The sequence below is a fragment of the Mercenaria mercenaria genome, chromosome 19, assembly GCF_021730395.1.
Source record: "Mercenaria mercenaria strain notata chromosome 19, MADL_Memer_1, whole genome shotgun sequence".
NCBI lineage: Eukaryota > Metazoa > Mollusca > Bivalvia > Venerida > Veneridae > Mercenaria > Mercenaria mercenaria.
This window is the reverse complement of record NC_069379.1, coordinates 28,459,579-28,476,570: the sequence shown is the minus strand read 5'-3', so window position 1 is coordinate 28,476,570 and position 16,992 is coordinate 28,459,579. Positions and strand designations below refer to the sequence as shown.

Sequence of the window (16,992 nt, the reverse complement as noted above, 5' to 3'; positions counted from 1 at the left end):
TAATTTAAAACACATACACTAAACTCGTGAGATTCACTTCCTTGAACCAATTAAACAATTTGTATTAATCCGACAAAATCGTTTTATGTATCCTTTTAATATATATTGCCCACATAGATCTATATATAAATCTTTCAATATTAGCATTTCGGTATGCCACAGTAGTCCCATTCCTTCGAGGGACTTGTTGTCATACACCAGGGGTTATATTCACCAGCTTCAGGGTTTCTGCAGTAATTGTGAGCCGCAGAAAGTACTGTTTCCGGAAAATAGTTCAAGTTTGTATGCGGATGCGGATGTGGGGTCTGAGAGTCCCATCTCTGACATGGTATTCCCGTAATTGTCGTTGCCTTTTTTCCATTGTATGCCCATGGTGTTGTAGGGTAACAGTCTAAAGAGAATAACAAGATACTTTAAGGTTCTACAAAAACATCACCTTAAACCTAATATTTTGGCTATTAAGGGAGTATATAGTGCTTTATGTAATATCATTGCTACAGAGAACTTCTGTTGGGAAAAAAACCGCTTATCATTTATGTCATTTGCTAACACACAATTTATACATGAACCGTACATATGACGCAGGAATTCAATTCACAGTTTATTTTTGAAAACAAAAAGAAGTTCAAAGTTTAATTTAGTTTTGAAACGAAAATCACAACAGTTAATGAAAACTGATATAAATAAATGACAAAGTTTTATTACTTAAAGGTGGACCCTGCCCAGGCCAGTACTTAGGATTTAGAAAAGCAAAAATGCTCTTTAACACTATTTCTGGGCTGTCAATGATTTAAAATTTCTTGTCAGGACAACAGACAAAAAACGCTGTAAAGCTGCAATGCTTCTCTCGTAATCAGCCCTCGGATCAGGCGGGCAATAAAACAGTAAAATTATTTAAAAGATACAAACGTTGTTCACAGTGTATTCCTTTATTTACTGATAAGCAGGTACAGCTGTAGCCGTTGGTCAAATCGATGCACGTGCCACCGTTCTGGCACGGTGAACTCGCGCATTCGTTGATATCTATAAAAGTAAAGACATTGGTATTAGTATTTCAATAGGATTGAATTGTGTAAAGTTTCATCTAAGGCAAAATAATCATAACTGATATGCCTATTAGGTCGTGGACCAGCAACATCAACCATGCATCCTTTTTTATAGGTACCAAATTGTTTGGCAGGTCCAACTCTTTCAACATAAAAAAATGAAAAGGAGCTGAGGCTTTGGCCGTCTATTAGCAATTCTTTCATATTAATAAACTAATTTTCATGAATATTAATGAAAATATTACAAAATTACCAAATTTTGTTACAAAGTAACAATTTCTAAGTTTCATTTCGATTAAATGTACCATAAATTTTTAATCTGGCATTAAAGTCTCTCAGTTTTATCTAAAATAATATTTTTTTACACTGATGGCTGATACACCATGACTAAAACAAATTGCTAAATTTCAATGCAGGTAATATAAATAGAAGTAATTGAAAGTTTAAGTCTGATGTAATCGAGCCAGTCTGCTGCAATCTTTCTTGGGGACGAAGCTATTAATGAATAGCCGAATGCCCAAAAAGAACCTCCGTAGCCGCATCCAACTGCGGTTAGAGGCGGAAGTAGGTTCAGCCCCAAAAAGGATCATAGGGTATTGAGCCAGATATCCGGTTGAGGCCTGTATTCTCCGCGAAGATTTGATCAAAGACAGTGTGTCCGAAGTTATTGAGAAGTTAGCACTTAATTGAGGAAAACTGATTAGAACAGAATCCAGGAACACTGGTGACTTATGTGTAATGTGACACTGCTTGCCAGTGCTAATGTGTATTTTATGCAAATGTCACGGTATAGGACTTGCTTGTATTAAAATGGGGAGAAAATGTGTAAGCGGCCGGGTAGCTCAGTCGGTAGAGCATCGGGAAGGTATTCCGAGACCACGGGTTCGAGTCCCGGTTTGACTGCACATTTTCTCACCCTGTGACATTTGCCGCCCAACGTGGGGCCGTGACGGCATTACACTAGTTAGTCTCCGATGCTGTAATTGCTTATGTATAAAGTACCCGCTGAAATTCGAGGACGAATTTCAAAAAATGGTGGGGAAATATGTAACGGTATAGGACCTGATAATTATATTAAAATGGGGAGAAAATGTGTAAGCAGCCGAGTAGCTCAGTCGGTAGAGCATCGGAACGGAATTCCAAGGTCCTTAGTTCTAGTCCCGGTCTGGCTGCATATTTTTCTTACCCTATGAAACAAAGGTCTCGCTGAGACGGAAAATTCCTAGAAATGATATGATATATATAGTGTGACAGCATGAAACTTCGACTTAAACAATGGTGTAAAGAAAAGTGTCACCTAAACATTTATTTTTCTTCAAACCTACTTAATAATATAAATAGTTAGATGACCGCTTCCATTTTGACTTGTTTCAAATACCCCAGTTAATATTTTAGATCAGTCCAGGGAAATATGGACATTCAATTATTTTACTCAACAAATTCTTATTCGAGATAGTTATTAAGACCTTTAACCATTCTAAATTTCCCATTGATTCAAATTATAAAAAAAACTGTAAGGCATACCCATCTCTTTTATTCAGAAATCGTACCCAGGCCAAGATACGACGCTGCTTCCGATTGCGAACGTGCATTTTAATGTAAACACCCAGCAATTTCTTATTCTAAATAATCACTAAAATGTATAAACAGTTTTCAAATACCCCCGGTAATATTTTAGACCCATCCAGCTCAAAGCTTGGGAAATCGCGGCCAGTATTGTTAACAATATTAGAATTTAAGGACACCTTTAAGAAAGTATATATGAAATATATGAAATATATAATTGAAAGTTATGGTGGGCAATAGATTAAAAAAGAAAGAAAATTTCTAGAATATGCTCCGATATAATATTAATACTATGACAACGTAACAAACTCTCATAATCATGGCCGTGAATAGATTCCGAATATTCTTGTGAATGAAAGAATTCCTTATATCAGAATAATAGACTATTTTCTTTAATAAAAAAAATAAATACAACGAAACAAAATAAATGAAACGGTAACATAACATTTGCAAAGCATGTAACATACTTACTTTTCATTCAGATAAGACTTAGTGTCCACTCTATATTTTAATACGATGCAGCTCAAATCAGTTTATTGATCACAATTTGTCTAATCATGTTATTCGGTATCAATAGTATCTTGTTTCCCGAGCATTGGTTCCATTCTATGCAAATTAGCTGAAATACCTAATGTGGAGTAAACTACATGCATTTACTAGTACTTCAAAGTAACAAAATACGATAGTAAAAATCACTGTCTGTTACATTTAAATTGATCTAAAACTTAGAAAATGCTATTTTCAAAACAATTTTGACATTTTGTAACATTCTCATTTATATTCATGAATATGCAAAATAGATTATCAAATAAAAATATTAAAACTACCTAAAGGCCAATGGCTCAGTTCAATTTTGATACCAGTTTTATTGTTTTATCACTATAAACCGAGCAATGCATGATGGATTATCGCCTATATATATGGTTATCATTTCTGAAAATGAACGGTTGCTATGGAAACAGTGAAATTATACATAGTTTGATTGAAAAAATGTCTTTCATGGGAACCTTTTTTTATTTTTGAAAGAGTTGGTCCTGTCAAACAATTGGGCACCTATGAAAACAATCTAGGTGGATGCATGGTAGATTTTTCTGGCCCCCGATCTAAAGCCTCTATGTAACTTGTTTTTAAATTAAGGAAGTGGTTTTATTTTTAGCTGCAACTTTCGAAGAAAACATTTCTTGTTATCTTATTAGAAATGGCTCATTTAAGAACTGGAAAGAATACGAAACTGGAACTACACACAATAAAGATTTTATTACTATTCAGAGCATAGTGACGTCATAACTCCTCATCAATAAACATTCTTATTAAATATAATCTTATTTTTAATTGTAAATAACATTATTTTCTCATTAATATCTCATTTGGTAATACATTAGTATCCAGGAAAAGATCGATGCATATATAGTAAAATTTGTGTAAAAAGCACTTGTGAACAGAGAGCACTTGGCTCTCAAGAACAGCTCTATCATACCAAATAAACATCTCTAATTCTATTTAAACCCGAGAATAAAGGCCACACGTTTGTTTTCTTACTAGCATGTTTTTATACAGGTTCGTCTATATTCAACATTTTCATTTGAGCGGATATGCTAACCCCTTATCATGTTAAACACGATTGGTTCTGCCTTTGCGACCAGTGTAGATCATGACACCCGTGCAGTCTGATCATGATCTGCACTGATCGCCATTCAGTCAGTACTTTTGGTAGGCTCCCCTTTTAACAGTTATTGGTACTTTCAAAATTGAAAGATGGACAAGTTCATTATAGAAATTAAGCAGGGTAAGGGCTAAAAACTAAAGATTTCGAACCTTGTCCACAATTTGTTCCAGCAAATCCAGCAGCACATGTACATGAGTTCCATTGTATTGTATTGTATTGTATTGTATTGTATTGTATAACCTCTTTGCTATGTCAATACATGCTGTACGATATCTTATTACTTAATCAGTCTATAATTATTGCAGTATTAGAAATAAACTGATTGATTAACAAACACCCTAACTTTTAAAATATACATCAGTGCTTTGCAAAGCATGTGCACGAATTTACGTTTTGAAGAGCTGATTTTCTTGAATGAAAAAGATAAAACAGCATTTTGTTTCCCATGCGAATATAACCTGATCTATTGCAAGTACAAGAAAGTCGACGTAACGGGTGTTTAGGTTAAATTTTATATATATCACAATATGAGTTTATTACTTCGCGTTGAAGGTGTAACGACCACTGCATGATTCCAAAGGACCAGTAAATATAACCATACTTAGTACAGGAAGATGTATGTAAATGAACGACTGGTTCCACAACAAACTTTTGGATTCAATTTACAAGGTAGTCCAGTCTAGTTCACTTAAAGTGATCTCTCTATAAGAGTAACGCTTATCAATTAACTGTTGGCCGACGGTCAGTTTCAAATTTTCACATTACCTTGCTCGCAGTTCAACCCAACGTATCCTGCAGAACACGTGCATGAATATTCATTTATCTTGTCGACACAGACTGCCCCATTTTGACACGGGTTACTCGTGCATTCATCGACGTCTAAAACATATATTTTTCATGTTAGATAATATCAAGTGAATAAACATTTAAGGGACTCATGATTTAACCCTACTTTCTATCCTGAAACAACGAAGCAGAAGATTGCCAGTGCAAAATACTGTTTCAGCAATTAGTTTCAGCACTAAAGTTCCATGCAGAGAGAACTCTAGTAGTCTCAGTGAAATCATTTAATTTCGCGGGCGTTAAATTTCTGGTTTAGGCGTATCATACCAACTTTGCTGTCAGTATATGAAATAAATTTGTGAAAATTCTAAATTTGATATGAGCCGCGCCATGGGAAAACCAACATAGTGACTTTGCGTTCAGCATGGATCCAGACCAGCCTGCGCATCCGCGCAGTCTGGTCAGGATCCACGTTGTTCGCTTTCAAAGCCTATTGGCATTGGAGAAACTGTTAGCGAACAGCATGGATCCTGACCAGACTGCGCGGATGCGTAGGCTGGTCTGGATCCATGCTGGTCGCAAAGCTATTATGTTGGTTTTCCCATGGCGCGGCTCATATGATACTCTTTAAATGACCGAGGAAAAAATCTTTACCTTGATTGCAATTTGTCCCGTCATAACCTGGTGCACAAGTACATACGTACGCATTCAACATATCCGTGCAGCTGCCACCATTCTCACATGGTGAACTTTGACATTCGTCATAATCTATAATAGATTTGTACATATATACACGTGTATTGGTTCAACATATCAACACAGCTACCTTGAACTTTGACATTCGTCAACACATATATTAAAGATGTGTGCACATGTACACGCATACTCGTTCCAAATATCAAGACAGCTAAAGTTTTCGTCAACATTTGTCATAATCTATAATAGATGTGTGTACATGCACACATGTTCTCGTTTAACATATCAACATAGTTACTTGTAAAACACATGTACACTTGTTTAACGTACCATCAAAGCTACCTTTAACCTTGACATTCGTCATATTCTTTAACAGATGTGTACACATGTGCACGTATTCTCGTTCAACATATCAGCATTGCTTCCTTCCTATTAGAAATATCACCAAATTATGGTCACTGCATACAAGTCACTCGGATCGTACTGAGTCTTTCTTTGTCTGGGATTGAATTTACTCTTTGTATGTTTTAGATCGTACTTACTCACTCTACATCTGAGGTCGTACTTAACTCTTTCTTTCTTTTTCTTCTTCGTCTGAGATTGTTATTATGTATGCAATTTCCAATTATGTCCACTGTATTATTTTCTTTTTTATTTTGATAACTCATTATTTATCGTAAAGCCTGTCCTAGTTTTGAGACTTCTATGGTGTTCCAGAATCTTCTATCACAAATACTGACAAAAATGGTGTAAAAACTATTTTAAGTCTAGATTATTCTGGGATTTTCCAGAATCTTCCGTTCATTCTTGGTGGTAAATGAAAGTTCTGGAACCTTCCATGATGCTTTAAATAGGCAGCTGTTTGAAGTCAGGTAGAACATAATGTAAGAACTTTCCTGTATTCCTTAACAACACAATACTACCAGTTTGGACATTTAAAGTTTGATTGATTGTGGATCAAATTCATTTTTAAAGAGAGGATTTATGTTCTTTGTATGTACTAAATTCAGTTTGGATTGTATGAGAAATTTGGAATTAATACTGACGGGACTTATTATAACTAAATTTTACTGCAAGTTTACATTTTCAAAGTATCTATATTAATTGATTTCAAAAGAAATTCTGTTATTGTTATGCCGATTTCTTTTTCTGCTTCTTTAAGTATTTTAAGCAACCTTACACGTAACATTGTACTTACTCTTTATTCTTCTGTGATTCTCCGTCTTGGATCGTACTTACTCTTATTTTATCTTGAAGTTTTTAGCTGGGATCTTACTTACACTTTCTTCAGATGGAAACGTATTAACTATTTTTTCGTCTAGGATAGAATTGACTCTTTCTTCGTCAGGGATTATATTATTCTTTCTATATCTGGGATCTTTCAGTTGGGATCGTAACCACGCTTTCTCTGTCTTTGATCGCAATAACTCTTTTTTTCATCATAATAGCTGCGTTCTGGTACGGCATACGTATAGCCAACATAAAAACATGATTTACCTTGCTCGCAGTTCAAGCCAACATAGCCTGCGGAACACGTGCATGAATATTCATTGATCATGTCAACACAGGTCGCTCCATTTTGACACGGGGAACTAGCGCATTCGTCAATGTCTACAATATATATGTATCATCTAAAGAAATACTTGAAACAACTCAAGTAATTAAATGGTTGTTTTAGCATGATCAGTTTTCAGTGTTTTCTACAAACAGTTCTTTATGGGTATCGTGGGGCCTCCGTGGCCGAGCGGTTAAGGTCGCTGACTTCAAACCACTTGCCCCTCATCGATGTGGGTTCGAGCCTCACTCGGGGCGTTGAATTCTTCATGTGAGGAAGCCATCCAGTTGGCTTACGGAAGGTCGGTGGTTCTACCCAGGTGCCCGCTCGTGATGAAATAATGCACACTGGGGCGCCTGGGTTCTTCCTCCACCATCAAATTAAACCCAACAAAATAAAATAAATAAATTTATGGGTATCAGCACTGAAGTTACATGGAACATATTGCTCAAACAGAAGAACTTGCACGACAAATACATGTAGAGTTATATAAGTAAATAGTTACCAATACTGACTGATACGAGTTGAAAATCTGACAGGACTAAAGGTTGTACATCTTAGGACATTAGACTGGTTAATTAACATTCAGAAGTTATAATAGAATGTGTTTAAATTTATTTAACAAAATTTGCTATTTAACCAGGAAAATGCTTTGAAATGTTTTCTGGAAGTTAAATACATCAATTCTCCTTACGATATCGGGCACATCAACGTTAAAATGAGAATATTAAAAAAAATGAAAGCGCTATTTCTTGATGCGTACATGGCGCTAAATATCACGTTGACGTGACGTCAACATAACATCGTTGTGATGATTAAAGCATTGTCAGTCATATTAGAATAAAAAGTAAGGAACCTCTGTGTCTTAGATTACTGTATAAATATATATACAAATTCCTTTTGCAGTAAGAAGTTCTGCACAATAGAATCAGTAGTTAATATATCAAACTCACACAACACCATTATATCAGATGTACAATTTACATAAACATTTTAACATTCAATAATAGAGTTTAAAATTTTTAAACCAAACCTGCTTATGATTTCATCGTACCTTCATCCATAAAGCAAAAAAAAAATCAATATGTGAACCAGTCGCCAGATGTCAATATGTGAACCAGTCGCCAGATGTCAATTAAGAAATCAGTAGATCAACAGAAGGAATACATGAACAATTATACATGAATGCAAAACCAGATAACCTCAGGCAAACAATAAGGCTGTCCGATATCTGCATTCAATTTGTCGACATCAATTGTCATCCGCTTATTTCTGTGACCGCAAGGAACAGTTTGATTATATTTTAAGTCAGTGCAGTGAGAATAAATTCGTACTAGAATGAGATTAATTATTCTAAATAAAATATGGTGAAGGCAGAACAGACACGTGATAACTTCTTGTAACAGTGTAAAATGTGGTCTTGTTCCAAAGCCTATATAATCTCATAAAGATCAGGCAACAGAGTAGAACAGTGTACTATCAACAATTGTAAGGGTCCTCCGTGGCCGAGTGGTTAAGATCGCTGACTTCAAATCACATGCCCCTCATGGATGTGGGTTCGAGCCTCACTCGGAGAGTTGAATTCTTCATGTGGCAGGTTGGTGGTTCTACCCAGGTGCCCGCTCGTGGTGAAATAACGCACCTGGGGTCTTCCTCTACCATTAAAGCCGGAAAGTCGCCATATGACTTATCATGTGTCGGTGCGACGTTAAATCCCCACCCCCTCAAAAAACAACAACAAAAAAACAACAACAACACACAATTGTAAAGACTATTCTAAAATTTGAGAATTTGAGAAAAAGGAGTACTCAATGGAATACGGGTAATATCAATCAATAAAATATATTTGTTTGTTTTGTTTCTATTATGATTCAATGCCGCTTTAAACTGTCAGCAAGTCATTTTAAAACGTTTCTTCGATCATATAACCTAATCAGATTTCCTGGAATCTTAATCAGAACTGACTTATTTTCCGCAAGTGTTTACATTCCATTTCGATTAGTTCTACCCATTGTTTAACTGGGAATTATTACGCTATAGTGTATCAGTGAAGGTTTTATGTGCACCGTCGTATGAACACATGTACGGATGTCTCTTAATTGTTTTTTGTACTTGTAACATGTGTAAATGTTGAGTTCTGTTCAACCCGGAGCTAGAGAGCATGAACGGTAGCCTACATTTCCACTACCGCCCATGAACAGGCTCAATCAAACTGAGCCTGCAACATTTTTTCATTTTTGTCGTATTGAGCGATCTGTGGAGTTTCCACTTTTTCTATTTTAACATTTCTCTCACTCAGACACATTATCTTCTGTCAGGTTTTTACAAAGCAAGGGAGTTGAACTTCCGACAAAGGATTGTTAGGTTTGTGATCTACATAACGATCAGAGCGGAAGCCCAGGACCGTTTCAAACCAGTTCAAGATATATTCTTTGTATCATTATCACAGTGAATACCTCAACCTAATTCCAAAAATTCACTTTCTTATCAGAATGATCTTCATTATTTTTCTCCTTAAGTTCTAAATCGATTGTCAATACTAATTTTGTAGAGGAAACGTAAGATTTATGTCAGAAAAAGATCCAAAATATTTTAACAGAAGACAAACAAAACACTAACAATTTGACTTTTCATTTACAAGGTTTTGTTTTTCAGTAGGAGCCCTCCTTCCTATAATTTCTTTTGCTTTTCAAGAATTGCTTAGCCTCGACGTATGGCTGTTGGTAAAATACTTTCTGCAAACCTACGATGTTGACGAACAATTTATATGAATGTGACTAAGAATTTCGTGCTTTTGAAAATCTAGACATCAATGTTACAAGCAAGGCATGTAATTGTTCCCAGAATTCTTTAAAATTTTCGGAAAATTGGAGGTAATTTTCTTATTCAAACCACAACCTGGTGACCTACATTTTCCTCCCATATGAATTTCGTGAAAATCATTCCGATAGTACTACTATAATACAGCTACACTACAAGCTGACAAGTGGACAATTTAGGCTCTACCTGAAATAATGTATTTTCATGGAAATGCAAAGGAATACAATTTTTCTTTGGCGCGTGTTTAAATTGAACGGCAAAAACTATACCTTGTTCGCAATGTGTTCCAGCATATCCAGGTACACAAGTACACGTGTACTCGTTCAGCATATCAACACACCTGCCACCATTCAAACACGGTGAACTGTGACATTCATCGAAATCTGAAAGATGTAAGATAAATATGTACAAAGAAGAACATTAATGTTTATTAATTTTGTCGAATATTAACTTCCAATTATACCAACAGTGATAACTGCATCAAAATCTAGTTTTACTATATCTATGATACTAAGTGGTCAAATGAAAGTAGTCATGCATTCCAGCTACAGATATCATGTTACAAGAAATGTCTTTAAAAAGATATTCGGCGTTGGCGAATGTATTGAAAATGTTGGATTGCACTATACATAAAGAACAATCTCCCGCAATACTAGAAATGTATTACTTCTTGACAAAATTATGACGCTTTGCAAAAGATTTTGAATTTTTCTGTGCAAATTAAGGTAAATACTGCATTTCTTACACTTTTCGGTATCTATTCCGGCAAAAAGACGGCATTTGGTGATTCAAAGTCATACTAAACACTTACATTTATTACTTTAATTTAATCAAGCTGTAGATATCAATCCGCAAGTACGAAGATAGCCGAGCTCACCACTAACCGTCAACTACACTATACATAGATAGTTACACAATATTGCTGTACTTAAACCCAGTCATCATTTAGGTGAAAACCCAACATTGCCTGTATAAATACCTCCTGTCTACAGGTTCCAATAAACGTCATTAGAGACAGTAATTACTGTATCTATGTAATACTCTGTTGAAATGTAACGAAACATTTGGTGATACAGTATATTAATTTCAGCCAATTAAAAGTATGCATGTATTCATTTCTGTACTGTCCCGATGTTTTTATTGGTTGGAGAATTATAAATTTACAACTTTTAATGGTTTTTTTGCGTAGGTCAACAGTTGGCTTAGACAGCTACGCCGAAAAATGTATGGCAAATACCATTAAAAAAACAAAAGAAGTTTTGGACAGTGTGATCTTACTTTATTTTTAGGCCCCAAAAAGGGTTACCCCTTTTATTCACTTTCTCGATGCATAAAGATTTTACAAACTCACATATATGCATTTACATCTAGTGGAATCTTTAAACTTCAATAATAAGATTTCATACCATACATTTACCAGTTTACTATGTTACAATGTGAAAACTAATATATCAAAATTGTGATGCTCCATGACATTTAGCACATAAAAAAGATGCATGTATCAAATATCATGCAAAAGCAAATGAGTTTGTGCCGTATAGAAATAGGTATATCCCTTTTATCTATACATGTATTGCGAATTAACTGCATATAGGAACTTACTTTCTCACTATTTGTAATATAAAAAACGGCGTTCTATTGAGATAGATTCGTAGTTAAGACAGAATCATTAAGGTTTACCTTGCTCGCAGTTCGATCCAACATACCCTGCAGAACACGTGCATGAATATTGATTGATCATGTCAGTACAGGTCGCTCCATTTTGACACGGGGAACTCTGGCATTCGTCGATTTCTAGAAAATATATTAACGATTTAAAACAATACTTTAAATAAACTAATAGCGATTGTACAACATTTTATAAATGTTATATTGGCAAAAATTGTGAACCCGGGAAGTATTGGCCTTCTTTGCAAATGCCTGGCTCTGAGGCAGTGTTTGTGGTGCACTGTGCGTCCTATTATCTTTATCATTATGTGAACCGAGGTAAAAAAAAACCGAGGTTGACATTATTTTCTGTGGATTCGCAGACTCAGATTCTTGTGATATATATTTCAACATATCGGAAAATGTCTACGGTAGATGACAAAATAAAAAGAACATTATAAAACATTTTAGCTAGATTTTAGGAGAGTAACATTACGATGATGCATGGGTAACTCTAGGAAATTTTGATCCCTGCAAAATGAGGAAATGCATGTGGAGTGTAGCAATTTAATATGCTTTATATTCTGAAGCTTTCACAGCTTCACACACTCGAAAGAGCACAATTTATTGCAAGCAGACTAAATATTCAAGACAGTACAACAAAATGTAATTCAACACTGTACAGTACAGTACAGTGCAAAGTAATGCAATGTAGCACAACAAAATACAACACACGACAACGGCAGATAAAGTATGCCTTCCGTCGGCGAATAGTGGGAGAACATTTTTTGAAAATTGCATCACCGTATAGGTTTCAACGGGCTTGTTATAATAAAAGAAAAACAAAATACTTTTTGAATTTAATAGACGTCCGTAAAAACGGCAACCTCACCACTATTTAGGCAAGACAAAAACGTGAATTTTCGACGCCATTTGCGTAAAAAGTGTGCATTTGACCTTTATAATAATTGTACATGAGGGGAAGGTCAGATTTTGCTATTGTTTAAACATATCATCAAGGATCCAACTTGCTCATTACGCCTTCTTTACCTTAATATGTGTTTTTCCCGGTCAGCATAGCCTGTCAATAGATAATGCGTGCTCGTAAAGGAATGGCTATAATAGGTCACATTTATAGATGCAATATGAAAAATTCTAGTAATTAATGGGGTTGTTAGTGACCCTCCATGGAAATATGTGGGTTCAGTATTATTAACGGTGAGGGGGTGGGGTGGTGAGGGAAGGGGTAGTGGTGATATTGGGAAAGGTGTCAGCCGAGTCCCCTTGCCCTCATGTATCATACTTACCCTACATATTTTCGTGGAGGGACACTAGCAAACCCCCAAAAAATGATTTGTTTTGTCGACCATGTAGTTCAGCCTAGCGCGACGAGATAATCTACTAAATCTCAAAGAAATACAGGGGTGACCACGTGACCACTTTTTATCCGATGAAGACGTTAGACTCTTAAGTAAGGAGAGGAAAAATAAAATACCTTGTTCACAGTTTATCCCTGTGTATCCAGGAACGCACGTGCAGCTGTACCGATTTATTTCATCATTGCACGTGGCTCCATTCAGACACGGTGTACTCAGACATTCGTTTATTTCTGAATAAAAGTATAAACAAAAAGGGTAAAGAACGCAGATTTTTAAAATCTTGATTAATATATAAAACACATAAAATAAACGTATACCAAACTGCTACAATAAACTCCCTTAAAAATGTACGCACCTTATTCATTTATACCAAAAGGTTTAACCAATCAGTCAACTAAAAATAAAACTTGACAAAATACGTTTTGAACAATATATTAGTGCGTTACTCAGGGCGTTTGTATCATGGCGTTAAACATTTTTATTATCTTTCAGACTCAAGCTAACAGTGGAAAGACGTATAAAATGTAAACACTACATTTTACCATTATGAATTAAAACCTACCTTCACAAACTGGTGGATTCCCATCCCATTCTCCCTGGACGCACTGCAGGCTCAGATGTCCAGTCAGTGTATACCCAGGGTTGCACGTGAAAGTACACAATGTGCGCACATTTGAGATAACAAATGATCCGAAATCTGGACCATCCGGAGGCCCACACACTGAAAGTAAATACGAAGTACAAATGTGAATAATATATTTATACGCAAAAGACTTTAATGCTAGTATTTATCTTTACTATATTTGTCACGTATTTTCGTGATGTTGCTCATTATGATTTAGCAGGCTTAAAAGGCACTCGAAATTACTTTTTATGCATTTGATTTGAAGTAATGAAATGACTTTTTATGCATTTATATTAAAGGAATGAACCTGTAATGACACTCGGCAATTTCCGTAAGATTACGTATTCTCGTTAGCAATTTCGCCTTTTACGGATGAAAGTGTACCTAAACGCGCACATTGCTTTTCGTAAGACACGGAGAATGCCGAAATCACAAACGGAGAATATGTAACTTTCCGACTGTCATTAAATACTTTAGATTATCACATGTTTGACGTCGTGGGAGAGAAATATGACCATTAAATAAATAAGGTATTACACTAGCGTTATATAAAGCTTTGACTTGAACGTCATTTTAAGTATAGCACACGTTGGTGTCTATAACAGGTAAAGAAATAAGAAGCAGGAACAGCTTACATGTGATAAAAAGAATATTACATTTATGTCTTTCCACATTGAATTTATTAAGGATAACATGGTGTAATAGCCATATTTCATATCTTGTAACTGGATGGTAATATTTAAATGAAATTTGGTCACTTTAAAGACATTCAAAATAAAAAACGTTTCACCGAGAGCTATTTCGAATTTTGTCATTTTTGGGGAGATAATCGCTATTGAAGTTAACGTTGATGCCTATGGGAAATATATAATTCCTTTGATTATGAGAGTCTGAGCTTGAGTTTCGAGAAAATTTTGCGGTAGAAAGCTGCATTATATGATTCTGATACAAATATCAAAAAGAAATCTAAAATTCCCCGTAGGGAAAAGGAGAAATTTATTATTTTCTAATTTTCAGGGGAGATAACTCATGAAAAAACAAAATTAACAGGGGAGGTAATCTGAAGGAAATTTTGGAGAACTTCTGTCACTATAAAACTTGTCAATATGCACCTCATTTCTATCGTTTGACATTTTCAAAGCTTACATTATCAAGTTGTATGCACGCTTTTGGTGAAATTGAGGCCATCCTTAAACTCGTTGAATAAAATTGATAAAATGCTCAACAGAGCCTGCTTTTTATTGTTTTATTTAATTGGTTTGATAAATGCAATATCAAAAGACATTCATGTAATATCCTCTGTGTACGTTGCAATAGAAAATCAAGGATATCTACATGAAACATATCCGCTTCAACAATTAAAAATACCTTATAAGCTTCAATCACACTGCCCCAGATGGGCTTGCGGATGAGTTCCGGATAGCACCCGTAACGCATATGTAGAACTCTTAACTCATTCGTAAGTCATCCGGTGTATCCGTTCAGAAATCGGGGGCATCCGGGGGCAAGGGTGCAAAGTTTTGAACATGCTCAAAATGTTGCCACGGATAATACATCCGTAAGGAATCCGTAATAAATCCGTTACAGTTCTGAAAAGATCGTAACAGATCTTAAAAGATCGTAACAGTCCGGAAGACAATCACTGTGGTGAAATAATACGAGCTATTACGGTTTTATTCCGGTTCTAATAAGATTAATTAAGGTTCTGTTACGATTGATTTAGAGATTTATAACGTAACAAATTCGCCAAACCCATTTTATTCCTTACACATCCGGAGCAATCCGGGGATGGGAATGCGGAACTCATCCGCAAGTCCATCCGGGGCTGTGTGATTCTAGCTTAAAAAGCTAATGCTATGGTATAGAATGTGCCAATTACGACTAGATCTATTAAATATAAAAAAAATCCGTTTTGCTAATATAGTAACAAAGTTTGACACAATGTAGCGAAGGCATAGTGATAACGAAACGATTCTCGGAATATGCCGAAATTACACGACATATACCGACATTTTTTTTGTTTACATTACAAAACTTAAATACTGACAATAAAATCATATCTTACTATTCAAGAGATTGAAAACCACAACATCAGTGTCTGACGTATCCATTAGATTAGTATTATTTCCCACTCCAAGCCGGCATAAACTGGAACTTTTATTATACTCCGCAAGCGTGCAGGACACGTCCAAACACCGTACTAAACAATCCTTTTCAGCTAAAGTTTTGACGCTTTTCACATCTACTGAGATAGATTTTCTTGACTCCTTTTCAAAATATTTTTGAACCGATTTTCCACATGCCAACTCAAAAAGAAAAAATATACAAAATAAAAATTTCAGAATCATTTTTTACAAGTTCACCTACGAAAGATATGGGCTATCCAGAAAGATTTGGATTTATAATGAATATTCAATAAAAAAAATTCATTCATTGTGGTATTTGTTTATGAAATGTGTTTTTATTTGTCTATAAAATAAGGTAATATGCCCCCACTGTCAATTGTTTGCACAAACATCTCTTGAAATCCGGTTATTGATATCTGTTTAGTGGTTCGTTCGATATTTTCATTGATGACCATCCATCATGAATGAAGGACCCAGGTCAATATGTTTGTTTATTTTTTTTCAGGTTAATTGTTTTAAGTGAAATATGCCGATACATGAATGAAATACTAGTGGCTATACAAGAATAAAGAAATCAGAAGTTATTAAGAGGTAAATTAATAGTTAAAGTGTTCCTTCTTGCTAAAATACATATTCAAAGATTTGCAATTTAGTTATGCTTTATTTTCATCTCTGATTTTTAATTGTTTACATTTTTCACAAGCATATACAAATTGTTCTTGTCATCCATAATGCTTTATTACACACCTACGCTTCAGTTTCATTTCTGAACTTTAAATGTCTCATATTTTTCACACGCTGATATATACTGCAGTTTCCAACCGAAATCAGATATTCTACGTAACAGTGATTTGAACCGTTAAAGGTCCACTAATTGAAAAAAGTACAGGGAACTTGAAGAGGGTAGCGTTTACGTATGAATATAACAATTGTCTATCCTGATTTGTCAGTTATCTAAGGCCATACCAAATTGATTTGTCGTTCGTCGGAACTACCGCATCAATGATTTCATTCCCGAGAAAAAGAAAAGAAAAATCACCCGCCCGCACGTACGTAAAAATCTCCGAAAAAGCATTTTTTTTT

The 16,992-nt window shown here is 35.2% G+C and overlaps 1 protein-coding gene across 1 annotated transcript; it reads right to left on the bottom strand.

Moving 5' to 3' along the window:
- Nucleotides 1–140: 140 nt before the first annotated feature.
- Nucleotides 141–15,894, bottom strand: LOC123542736 (fibropellin-3-like). Its single transcript, XM_053531256.1, has 7 exons — nucleotides 15,849–15,894; nucleotides 13,721–13,879; nucleotides 10,402–10,515; nucleotides 7,255–7,368; nucleotides 5,716–5,829; nucleotides 5,044–5,157; nucleotides 141–391 (listed from the first exon to the last, which is right to left on the bottom strand). Exons 1-7 carry the CDS (start codon nucleotides 15,892–15,894, stop codon nucleotides 141–143), a joined length of 912 nt encoding a protein of 303 aa, XP_053387231.1.
- Between the last annotated feature and the right edge of the window lie 1,098 nt (nucleotides 15,895–16,992).